The sequence below is a fragment of the Lolium rigidum genome, chromosome 1 (genome assembly GCF_022539505.1).
Source record: "Lolium rigidum isolate FL_2022 chromosome 1, APGP_CSIRO_Lrig_0.1, whole genome shotgun sequence".
NCBI classification, from domain to species: Eukaryota; Viridiplantae; Streptophyta; class Magnoliopsida; order Poales; family Poaceae; genus Lolium; species Lolium rigidum.
This window is the reverse complement of record NC_061508.1, coordinates 248,348,691-248,361,713: the sequence shown is the minus strand read 5'-3', so window position 1 is coordinate 248,361,713 and position 13,023 is coordinate 248,348,691. Positions and strand designations below refer to the sequence as shown.

Genomic DNA, 13,023 nt, shown 5'->3' with positions numbered 1-13,023 from the left:
CCTCAACCATAGTATTCAATATTCATCGGATCCCAGCAAACACAACATGTAGCATTACATAAAGATGATATTGATCATGATAGCCAGCTCACAAGATCTAAACATGAAGCATAAATTGGAGAAGACAACCATCTAGCTGCTGCTATGGACCTGTAGTCCAGAGATGAACTACCCACACATCACTTCGGAGGCGGGCATGGCGATGTAGAGGCCTCCGGTGATGATCTCCCTCTCCGACAGGGTGCCGGGAAGAGCTTCAGAACCCTCCCGAGCTAGGGTCGGCGATGACGGTCGCGACGGAACTTTTCGTGGATAGAAGCTCGGGTATTTAGGTGTTCCCGATGAGATGAATAAATAGGCGGAAGGGAGAGGTTGGTGGGCGCCTGTGGGGCCCACACCACCCCTAGGCGTGGCGAGGGCTGGGCCGCGCCTAGGCCAGGTGTGGCCGCCTCGTGGCACCTCTTCGTCTCTACTCTGGACTCCGTCTTTGTTACAGTAAAATAGGAACTTCGGCTTTTGTTTCGTCCAATTCCGAGAATATTTCCTATATAATTTTTCTGAAATACAAAACAGCAGAAAATATGGAACTGGCACTGTGGCATCCTGTCAATAGATTAGTTCCAGAAAATGCATAAAAGTGCAACGAAGTGTAAACAAAATATATAGAAATTGGTGTAAAACAAGCATGGAGCATCAAAAATTATTGATACGTTGGAACGTATCACTGGCCTACCACAACGAGGACGCCAAGGACGACTCAGACGACTAGCAGGGGGGGCATGGCGGAGGGCCGGAAGTTCAACTTCCCGCCGACGATGGCCGACGACGAGATCGAGAGGTCCGGCTTCCTCGTCTCGGAGGTGGACCGACCAGTGCAGCCGTTGCTCCCCCGATATGACACCGACATCATGTCTCTAGACCTCACGGAAGAAGAGGCCCTACAACGGGCACTCCAAAACTCGGCCCCGCAACCACCGCCTCCACGTCCACCATCGGCATTCAATCCATAGGTTGCTCCACCTGCACCTCCACCACCGGCTGCACCGGAGTATGTTCCGTCGGTTGCCAACTGGCAGTGGCAGTACCAGATTTCGTCATGCTCGACGAGGGGTAGGCACATGCATCGTGTTAGTTTATACAGTATATTTTATTTTCCTTTCTTCACTATGTAAATTATGTTTTATGTTGAAAAAAGCAAAACCCAAAAAAATGCATCGTGCCGCTGGGGCATTCCGGCGAAAACGGACGCACGGTCGACGACCATTTAAACTAAGGGCGCGCGCAAATATTTTTGGCGTCCGTAATACGTTGGCCCTTGATATGCCCTTATATATAACACTTCTTGGAAGGAGGGGAAGCAAAACAGAAAAGCTACTAACCAATTAAGTGTAAATTATTTCATGGCATGGATGGAACAAGCACGAATGGTCTCGGACAATGCGGCTCCTCTGCTTGTCGCCTCCCTCCTGGCCGCCACCGCCCTCCTCCTGCTCATGTTTCTCCGCCGTAGCGGCAGCAAACACGGCCGCCTTCCCCCGAGCCCCTTGGCGCTCCCCCTGATCGGCCACCTCCACCTCATCCGCCCTCCCCCGCACCGGGCATTAGACCGGATCGTCGCCCGCTACGGCCCCCTCGTGTACCTCCGCCTCGGACCCTCCACCCACTGCGTCGTCATCGGCTCCACCGACGCCGCCCGCGACGTGCTCAAGTTTGAGGGCAGCATCCCGGAGCGCCCGGTCAAGGCCGTCACGCGCCACCTTGCCTACGAATCCGCCGGCTTCGCCTTCGCGCCTGATACGTCTCCGACGTATCGATAATTTCTTATGTTCTATGCCATATTATTGATGATACCTACATGTTTTATGCACACTTTATGTCATATTTGTGCATTTTCTGGAACTAACCTATTAACAAGATGCCGAAGTGCCAGTTGCTGTTTTCTGTTGTTTTTGGTTTCAGAAATCCTAGTAACGAAATATTCTCGGAATTGGACGAAATTAAAGCCCAAGGGCCTATTTTCTCACGAAGCTTCCAGAAGTCCGAAGGAGAGACGAAGAGGGGCCACGGAGGGGCCACACCCTAGGGCGGCGCGGCCCCCCCTTGGCCGCGCGGCCCTGTGGTGTGGGGCCCCCGTGCCGCCTCTTGACCTACCCTTCCGCCTACAAATAGCCTCCGTGACGAAACCCCCACACCGAGAGCCACGATACGGAAAACCTTACCGAGACGCCGTCGCCGCCGATCCCATCTCGGGGGATCCAGAGATCGCCTCCCGCACCCCGCCGGAGAGGGGAATCATCTCCCGGAGGACTCTACACCGCCATGGTCGCCTCCGGAGTGATGAGTGAGTAGTCTACCCCTGGACTATGGGTCCATAGCAGTAGCTAGATGGTTGTCTTCTCCCCATTGTGCTATCATTGTCTGGATCTTGTGAGCTGCCTAACATGATCAAGATCATCTATCCGTAATTCTATATGTTGTGTTTGTCGGGATCCGATGGATAGAGAATACTATGTCATGTTAATTATCAAGTTATTATACATGTGTTGTTTATGATCTTGCATGCTCTCCGTTTCTAGTAGAGGCTCGGCCAAGTTTTTACTATTAACTCCAAGAGGGAGTACTTATGCTCGATAGTGGGTTCATGCCCGCATTGACACTCGGGACAAGTGATGTGAAAGTTCTAAGGTTGTGTTGTGTCTGTTGCCACTAGGGATAAAACATTGGCGCTATGTCCGAGGATGTAGTTGTTGATTACATTACGCACCATACTTAATGCAATTGTCCGTTGTTAGCAACTTAATACTGGAGGGGGTTCGGATGATAACCTGAAGGTGGACTTTTTAGGCATAGATGCAGTTGGATGGCGGTCTATGTACTTTGTCGTAATGCCCAATTAAATCTCACTATACTTATCATGTCATGTATGTGCATTGTTATTCTCTCTCTATTTGTCAATTGCCCGACCGTAATTTGTTCACCCAACATGCTTTTATCTTATGGGAGAGACACCTCTAGTGAACCGTGGACCCCGGTCCATTCTTTAATACCGAAATACAAATCTGCCGCAATACTTGTTCTTTACTGTTTTCTCTCGCAAACAATCATCTTCCACACAATACGGTTAATCCTTTGTTACAGCAAGCCGGTGAGATTGACAACCTCACTCGTTTCGTTGGGGCAAAGTACTTTGGTTGTGTTGTGCAGGTTCCACGTTGGCGCCGGAATCTCCGGTGTTGCGCCGCACTACATCCCGCCGCCATCAACCTTCAACGTGCTTCTTGGCTCCTCCCGGTTCGATAAACCTTGGTTTCTTTCTCGAGGGAAAACTTGCCGCCGTGCGCATCATACCTTCCTCTTGGGGTTGCCCAACGAACGTGTGAAATACACGCCATCAAGCTCTTTTTCTGGCGCCGTTGCCGGGGAGATCAAGACACGCTGCAAGGGGAGTCTCCACTTCTCAATCTCTTTACTTTGTTTTTGTCTTGCTTTATTTTATTTACTACTTTTTTTGCTGCACTTATATCAAAACACAAAAAAATTAGTTGCTAGTTTTACTTTATTTACTGTCTTGTTTGCTATATTAAAAACACAAAAAAAAATTAGTTTACTTGCATTTACTTTACCTAGTTCGCTTTATTTACTATTGCTAAAATGGCCAACCCTGAAAATACTAAGTTGTGTGACTTCACTAGCACAAATAATAATGATTTCTTATGCACACCTATTGCTCCACCTGCTACTACAGTAGAATTCTTTGAAATTAAACCTGCTTTACTTAATCTTGTCATGAGAGAGCAATTTTCTCGGTGTTAGTTCCGATGATGTCGCTGCCCATCTCAATAATTTTGTTGAACTATGTGAGATGCAAAAATATAAAGATGTAGATGGTGACATTATAAAATTAAAATTGTTCCCTTTCTCATTAAGAGGAAGAGCTAAAGATTGGTTGCTATCTCTCGCCTAAGAATAGTATTGATTCATGGACTAAATGCAAGGATGCTTTTATTGGTAGATATTATCCCCCCGCTAAAATTATATCTTTGAGGAGTAGCATAATGAATTTTAAACAATTAGATACTGAACATGTTGCTCAAGCTTGGGAAAGAATGAAATCTCTCGGTTAAAAATTGCCCAACCCATGGACTGACTACTTGGATGATCATCCAAACCTTCTATGCAGGACTAAATTTTTCTTCGCGGAATTTATTGGATTCAGCTGCTGGAGGTACCTTTATGTCCATTACTCTTGGTGAAGCAACAAAGCTTCTTGATAATATGATGGTTAATTATTCTGAATGGCACACGGAAAGAGCTCCACAAGGTAAGAAGGTAAATTCTGTTGAAGAATCCTCTTCCTTGAATGATAAGGTTAATGCTATTATGTCTATGCTTGCGAATGATAGGACTAATGTTGATCCTAATAATGTTCCATTAGCTTCATTGGTTGCACAAGAAGAACATGTTGATGTAAACTTCATTAAAAATAATAATTTCAACAACAATGCCTATCGGAACAATTCTAGTAACAACTATAGGCCATATCCTTATAATAATGGCAACGGCTATGGTAATTCTTATGGAAATTCTTACAACAATAATAGGAATTCACCCCCTGGACTTGAATCCATGCTTAAAGAATTTATTAGTACACAAACTGCCTTTAACAAATCTGTTGAGGAAAAGCTCAATAAAATTGATATTCTTGTTTCTAGAGTTGATAGTCTTGCCTCTGATGTTGATCTTTTGAAATCGAAAGTTATGCCTAATAGGGATATTGAAAATAAAATTGTTACTACAGCAAATGCCATCCAAGTTAGAATTAATGAGAATATAAGATTAATGGCTGAACTGCGAGCTAGGTGGGATAGAGAAGAAAATGAAAAACTAGCTAAAAAGGAAAATGTAGTTAAAGTTTGGACTATTACCACCACTAGCAATGCTAATGATTCATATGTTGCTGCACCTCCTACTATCCATGATAAAATAATTGGTGTTGGCAATGCTTCTACTCCTAGTGCAAAGCGCGCAAAATTACCTGAAACTGCTAAAACTCGCTGAAACCGCTTATGATAAAACCGCTGAAATTTTTTTCCAACCTTGGGGATGATAATCCCATTGCTTTAGATTGTAATGATTTAGATTTTGATGATTGCCACATCTCTGAAGTTATAAAGTTCTTGCAAAAACTTGCTAAGAGTCCCAATGCTAGCGCTATAAATTTGGCTTTCACAAAACATATTACAAATGCTCTCATAAAAGCTAGAGAAGAGAAACTAAAACTTGAAACTTCTATTCCTAGAAAGCTAGAGGATGGTTGGGAGCCCATCATTAAAATGAGAATCAAAGATTTTGATTGTAATGCTTTATGTGATCTTGGTGCAAGTATTTCGTTATGCCTAAAAAAGTCTATGATATGCTTGACTTGCCACCATTGAAAAATTGTTATCCGGATGTTAATCTCGCCGATAATGCTAAAAAGAAACCTTTGGGGAAAGTTGATAATGTTCATATTGTGGTTAACAATAACCTTGTCCCCGTTGATTTTGTTGTCTTGGATATTGAATGCAATGCATCTTGCCCCATTATATTGGGAAGACCTTTTCTTCGAACCGTTGGTGCTACTATTGATATGAAGGAAGGTAATATTAAATATCAATTTCCTCTCAAGAAAGGTATGGAACACTTACCTAGAAAGAGAATGAAGTTACCTTATGATTCTATTATTAGAACAAATTATGATGTTGATGCTTCATCTCTTGATGTTACTTGAGTTACACTTTCTGCGCCTAGCTGAAAGGCGTTAAAGAAAAGCGCTTATGGGAGACAACCCATGTTTTTTTTACTACAGTATTTTTGTTTTATATTTGTGTCTTGGAAGTTGTTTACTACTGTAGCAACCTCTCCTTATCTTAGTTTTATGTTTTGTTGTGCCAAGTAAAGTCTTTGATAGAAAAGTAAGTACTAGATTTGGATTACTGCGCAGAAACAGATTTCTTTGCTGTCACGAATCTGGGTCTAATTCTCTGTAGGTAACTCAGAAAATTATGCCAATTTACGTGAGTGATCCTTAGATATGTACGCAACTTTCATTCAATTTGAGCATTTTCGTTTGAGCAAGTCTGGTGGCCTAATAAAATCCATCTTTACGGACTGTTCTGTTTTGACAGATTCTGTCTTTTATTTCGCATTGCCTCTTTTGCTATGTTGGATGAATTTCTTTGATCCATTAATGTCCAATAGCTTTATGCAATGTCCAGAAGTGTTAAGAATGATTGTGTCACCTCTGAACATGTGAATTTTTATTATGCACTAACCCTCTAATGAGTTGTTTCGAGTTTGGTGTGGAGGAAGTTTTCAAGGATCAAGAGAGGAGTATGATGCAATATGATTAAGGAGAGTGAAAGCTCTAAGCTTGGGGATGCCCGGTGGTTCACCCCTGCATATATTAAGAAGACTCAAGCGTTTAAGCTTGGGGATGCCCAAGGCATCCCCTTCTTCATCGACAACATTATCGAGGTTCCTCCCCCGAAACTATATTTTTATTCGGCCACATCTTATGTACTTTGCTTGGAGCGTCGGTTTGTTTTTGTTTTTTGTTTTGTTTGAATAAAATGGATCCTAGCATTCACTTTATGGGAGAGAGACACGCTCCGCTGTTGCATATGGACAAATATGTCCTTAGGTTCTACTCATAGTATTCATGGCGAAGTTTCGCTTCGTTAAATTGTTATATGGTTGGAATTGGAAAATGCTACATGTAGTAACTCTAAAATGTCTTGGATAATTTGATACTTGGCAATTGTTGTGCTCATGTTTAAGCTCTTGCATCATATACTTTGCACCCATTAATGAAGAAATACTTAGAGCTTGCTAATTTGGTTTGCATATTTGGTTTCTCTAGAGTCTAGATAATATCTAGTATTGAGTTTTGAACAACAAGGAAGACGGTATGGAGTCTTATAATGTTTACCATATGTCTTTTATGTGAGTTTTGCTGTACCGTTCATCCTTGTGTTTGTTTCAAATAGCCTTGCTAGCCTAAACCTTGTATCGAGAGGGAATACTTCTCATGCATCCAAAATCCTTGAGCCAACCACTATGCCATTTGTGTCCACCATACCTACCTACTACATGGTATTTACCCGCCATTCCAAAGTAAATTGCTTGAGTGCTACCTTTAAAATTCCATCATTCACCTTTGCAATATATAGCTCATGGGACAAATAGCTTAAAAACTATTGTGGTATTGAATATGTACTTATGCACTTTATCTCTTATTAAGTTGCTTGTTGAGCGGTAACCATGTTTCGGGGACGCCATCAACTATTTCTTGTTGGATATCATGTGAGTTGCTATGCATGTCCGTCTTGTCTCGAAGCAAGAGAGATCTACCACCTTCATGGTTGGAGCATGCATGTTGTTAGAGAAGAACTTTGGGCCGCTAACTAAAGCCATGATTCATGGTGGAAGTTTCAGTCTTGGACATATATCCTCAATCTCATATGAGAATAATAATTGTTGCCACATGCTTATGCATAAAAGAGGAGTCCATTATCCGTTGTCCATGTTGTCCCGGTATGGATGTCTAAGTTGAGAATAATCAAAAGCGAGAAATCCAAAATGCGAGCTTTCTCCTTAGACCTTTGTACAGGCGGCATGGAGGTACCCCATTGTGACACTTGGTCAAAACATGTGCATTGCAATGATCCGGTAGTCCAAGTTAATTTGGACAAGGTGCGGGCACTATTAGCATACTATGCATGAGACTTGCAACTTGTAAGATATAATGTACATAACTCATATGCTTTATTACTACCGTTGACAAAATTGTTTCATGTTTTCAAAATAAAAGCTCTAGCACAAATATAGCAATCGATGCTTTCCTCTTTGAAGGACCATTCTCTTTACTTTTATGTTGAGTCAGCTTCACCTATTTCTCTCCACCTCAAGAAGCAAACACTTGTGTGAACCGTGCATTGATTCCTACATACTTGCATATTGTACTTGTTATATTACTCTATGTTGACAATTATCCATGGGATATACATGTTACAAGTTGAAAGCAACCGCTGAAACTTAATCTTCCTTTGTGTTGCTTCAATACCTTTACTTTGATTTATTGCTTTATGAGTTAACTCTTATGCAAGACTTATTAATACTTGTCTTTAAGTACTATTCATGAAAAGTCTTTGCTTTATGATTCACTTGTTTACTCATGTCATCACCATTGTTTTGATCGCTGCATCCACTACATATGTTTACAAATAGTATGATCAAGGTTATGATGGCATATCACTTCAGAAATTATCTTTGTTATCGTTTTACCTCGCTCGGGACGAGCAGTAACTAAGCTTGGGGATGCTTGATACGTCTCCGACGTATCGATAATTTCTTATGTTCTATGCCATATTATTGATGAACCTACATGTTTTATGCACACTTTATGTCATATTTGTGCATTTTCTCGGAACTAACCTATTAACAAGATGCCGAAGTGCCGCTTGCTGTTTTCTCGCTGTTTTTGGTTTCAGAAATCCTAGTAACGAAATATTCTCGGAATTGGACGAAATTAAAGCCCAGGGCCTATTTTCTCACGAAGCTTCCGTAAGTCCGAAGGAGAGACGAAGAGGGGCCACGGAGGGGCCACACCCTAGGGCGGCGCGGCCCCCTTGGCCGCGCGGCCCCGTGGTGTGGGGCCCCGTGCCGCCTCTTGACCTACCCTTCCGCCTACAAATAGCCTCCGTGACGAAACCCCCAGCACCGAGAGCCACGATACGGAAAACCTCACCGAGACGCCGTCGCCGCCGATCCCATCTTGGGGATCCAGAGATCGCCTCCCGCACCCTCGCCGGGAGAGGGGAATCATCTCCCGGAGGACTCTACACCGCCATGGTCGCCTCCGGAGTGATGAGTGAGTAGTCTACCCCTAGACTATGGGTCCATAGCAGTAGCTAGATGGTTGTCTTCTCCCCATTGTGCTATCATTGTCGGATCTTGTGAGCTGCCTAACATGATCAAGATCATCTATCTGTAATTCTATATGTTGTGTTTGTCGGGATCCGATGGATAGAGAATACTATGTCATGTTAATTATCAAGTTATCATACATGTGTTGTTTATGATCTTGCATGCTCTCCGTTTCTAGTAGAGGCTCTGGCCAAGTTTTTACTATTAACTCCAAGAGGGAGTACTTATGCTCGATAGTGGGTTCATGCCTCGCATTGACACTCGGGACAAGTGACGTAAAGTTCTAAGGTTGTGTTGTGTCTGTTGCCACTAGGGATAAAACATTGGCGCTATGTCCGAGGATGTAGTTGTTGATTACATTACGCACCATACTTAACGCAATTGTCCGTTGTTAGCAACTTAATACTGGAGGGGGTTCGGATGATAACCTGAAGGTGGACTTTTTAGGCATAGATGCAGTTGGATGGCGGTCTATGTACTTTGTCGTAATGCCCAATTAAATCTTACTATACTTATCATGTGATGTATGTGCATTGTTATGCTCTCTCTATTTGTCAATTGCCCGACTGTAATTTGTTCACCCAACATGCTTTTATCTTATGGGAGAGACACCTCTAGTGAACTGTGGACCCCGGTCCATTCTTTAATACTGAAATACAAATCTGCTCGCAATACTTGTTCTTTACTGTTTTCTCTGCAAACAATCATCTTCCATACAATACGGTTAATCCTTTGTTACAAGCAAGCCGGTGAGATTGACAACCTCACTCGTTTCGTTGGGGCAAAGTACTTTGGTTGTGTTGTGCAGGTTCCACGTTGGCGCCGAATCTCCGGTGTTGCGCCGCACTACATCCCGCCGCCATCAACCTTCAACGTGCTTCTTGGCTCCTCCTGGTTCGATAAACCTTGGTTTCTTTCTGAGGGAAAACTTGCTGCTGTGCGCATCATACCTTCCTCTTGGGGTTGCCCAACGAACGTGTGAAATACACGCCATCAGCGTCCTATGGCCCTCACTGGCTCTTCATGAAGCGCCTGTGCATGTCTGAGCTGCTCGGCCCGCGCACGATCGAGCAGCTGCGCCCCGTCCGCGCCGCCGAGCTCGCGGGCGTCATAAGCGCGGCCACCGTGGCGGCGGCCAGGGGGGAGACCATTGACATGAGCCGGGAGCTCATCCGCATGTCCAACAATGCCATCATGAGGATGGTGGCGACCGAGCTTCCCGGCGACATGGCGGACGCGGCACGGGACTGCGCTAAGCAGGTGTCGGAGCTGGTGGGGGCGTTCAACATCGAGGACTACGTGGCCCTATGCCGCGGCTGGGACCTGCAGGGGCTCGGTCGCAGGACGCGCGCCGTGCACTCGAGGTTCGACGCGCTGCTGGAGGCCATGATCAAGACCAAGGAGAAGGACCGGCGTGAGGGCCCCGGCAAGGGCATGGCCAAGACCAAGGACTTGCTCGACATCGTCATGGACGCGGCGGCCGACCCGGCTGCCGAGGTCAAGCTCACCAGGGACAACATCAAGGCTTTCGTCCTCGTGAGTACTCCACTCATCTGTCACTGCGCGCCATTCCTGAAATATGCAACCGAGGGTTGGATAATGACTAACCACTAATGAGCATATATAGGACATCTTCACAGCCGGGTCGGACACGACGGCCACTACCGTGGAGTGGATGCTGGCGGAGCTGCTGAACCACCCGGCCTGCCTGGCGAAGCTGCGGGAGGAGCTGGACGCGGTGGTTGGCAGGAACCGGCTGGTGGGCGAGCCGGACGTGGCGCATATGCCATACCTGCAGGCGGTGCTCAAGGAGACCCTAAGGCTACGCCCCCCGGCGGTGTTCGCTCTGCGGGAAACGACCGAGCCAATCCACGTCCGCGGGTACACCATACCTCTAAAGACCTCAGTCTTCTTCAATATCTTCTCCATCGGACGCGACGCAGCGTGGTGGGAGGAGCCGCTCGAGTTTCGGCCGGAGCGATTCATGCCCGGTGGCGCCGGCGAGGCCGTGGACCCAAAAGGGCAGCATATGCAGCTCATGCCGTTCGGGAGCGGCCGGCGAGCGTGCCCCGGCATGGGGCTAGCCATGCAGGCCGTGCCGGCGTTCCTGGCGGCGCTGGTGCAGTGTTTCAACTGGGAGGTGGCAAATCCTCCATTGGACATGGAGGAGGAGGCGGGGCTGGTCACCGCCAGGAAGCAGCCTCTCGTCATCCTGCCCACGCAGCGTCTCCACCCTATGCCTCTTCCCTAAACACGCTTCCATGCATACATCCATTCACATCCTCTCGGAGGATCCTCTTGTGTGTATCTAATCTTTCTGTGTGTGCTGGGAATTGGGATTGTATCATATAATATCGACTCGTGATATTAGTAAATAAGTGCTCTCTCCGTTCCCACAGAGAGGGAGTAAAGGATATGCTTGGCTTCGTCGCATACTTTAGCGCGCGTTCTGTAGCTTAAGAGGCCACAATCATAGATCAAGAAAATTTTAAAAATTCATCAGTGAGTTCTATCTCTAAAGAGCTCTAATCTCCCAGGGTTGAAGGTGCTGGAATTTTGGGCATTTGACATTTGGTCTATGGCCCATTATCAAATTCTGAAACTCATATGGTCCATTCCAATAATCAGTGGCAACACTAGTGGGGACTGAAGTTTAGTCCCACATTGCTAGTTGGGAGGGAGTTGGAGTGGTATATAAGGTGGGCTGTTCTAGTCCTAGTAAGTGAGTGAGAAGAGAGAGAGCCCTCGCGCACTCCTCCTCCTCCACCGCCGCCCGCCTCGCCACGCTGCGGGTTGCGGGAATCTCGCCGAGCCGAGCTTACTATATATAAGACCCTGCGCAACCCTAGCCGCCGTAACTAGACGCATACGCGACTACCTATTTCCAGTTCATTGCGCCGCCGCCTTCTTCTTCCTCATCCCGTCCGTCGGCGTTCACCGACTACCGGGACAGTAGGCCTCCGGAACCCTGCCTCTCGTCAACCTGTACGGGTGAGGGGAATTCCTCCACATCGACAACTTCTTCCCGGACCTCAGCGACTTCTTCGGCAACCTCAACATGGGCGACAACGACGCTGCTGCAAAGTATGTGATCTTGTCGTCTATCTTTCAGTTTCTGTTAGAGTTTCTTCTTCTAGTTTGTGTGGTAGATGCGATCAGTTTATCTTGTTTACATGTGATTTGTTCATATACCTTGCTAGTCTGCATGATTAGTTTATTTGTTATTTTCGTACTCATAATTTATCAATTACTTGTACGGATTATTTCATATGGATATTTGCTTATATATTCAACAATCCAAAAACCTGATTTTAGGCAAATCAATTCAAGCAGCGTTGCTGACGCTACTCGACCTCTCATCTTTGATGGTATGCATTACAAGAGGTGGCGCACAAAGGCAGTTCTATGGTTTACAAACCTAGGCTGTTTTAGCGCCACAGATGCTAGACCTGAGGGGCCTCTCTCTGCAGAGGAGCAGGAAAAGTTTGAGAAGATCGACGCCATGTTTAAGGCGGCCTTGTTCAGCATTCTTGGGGACACCATTGTTGACCCGTACATGGCTTTCGACCATGGTAAAGATGCGTGGGATGCGCTCGAGGCCAAATTTGGGGTCTCGGACGCTGGCACTGAATTGTATGTCATGGAGCAATACTATGACTACAGGATGACTGATGAGCGCTCCGTGGTTGAGCAGGCTCATGAGATTCAGTCCCTTGCCAAAGAACTCGAGCAGTTTAAGTGTACCTTACGGGACAAATTTGTGGCCGGCGGCATTATTGCCAAACTTCCTCCCTCATGGAGGAACTTTGCTACTTCTTTGAAACATAAGAGACAAGAGTTTTTCGTTTCGGATCTCATTGGCTCGCTTCATGTGGAAGAGAAGGCGAGAGCAAAGGACACACGCGCTCGTAGTTTTGAGGGAGGTTCTAGTGCCAATGTGGTACAGAAGAAGAACTTCCAATCTCACAAGTCTAAGAATAAGAACAATGGAAAAGGCAAGTTTGACGTGAAGAACAAAGCCTCCAAATCAACCAACTTCAAGAGGAAGACTCCTTA

The 13,023-nt window shown here is 45.7% G+C and overlaps 1 protein-coding gene across 1 annotated transcript; it reads left to right on the top strand.

Annotated features, from left to right (window-relative positions):
- The first annotated feature begins 1,395 nt into the window (after positions 1–1,395).
- LOC124683469 (cytochrome P450 93G2-like) lies at positions 1,396–11,298 on the top strand. Its single transcript, XM_047217976.1, has 3 exons — positions 1,396–1,791; positions 9,968–10,503; positions 10,595–11,298. Exons 1-3 carry the CDS (start codon positions 1,401–1,403, stop codon positions 11,216–11,218), a joined length of 1,551 nt encoding a protein of 516 aa, XP_047073932.1. The 5' UTR covers positions 1,396–1,400; the 3' UTR covers positions 11,219–11,298.
- Positions 11,299–13,023: the final 1,725 nt, after the last annotated feature.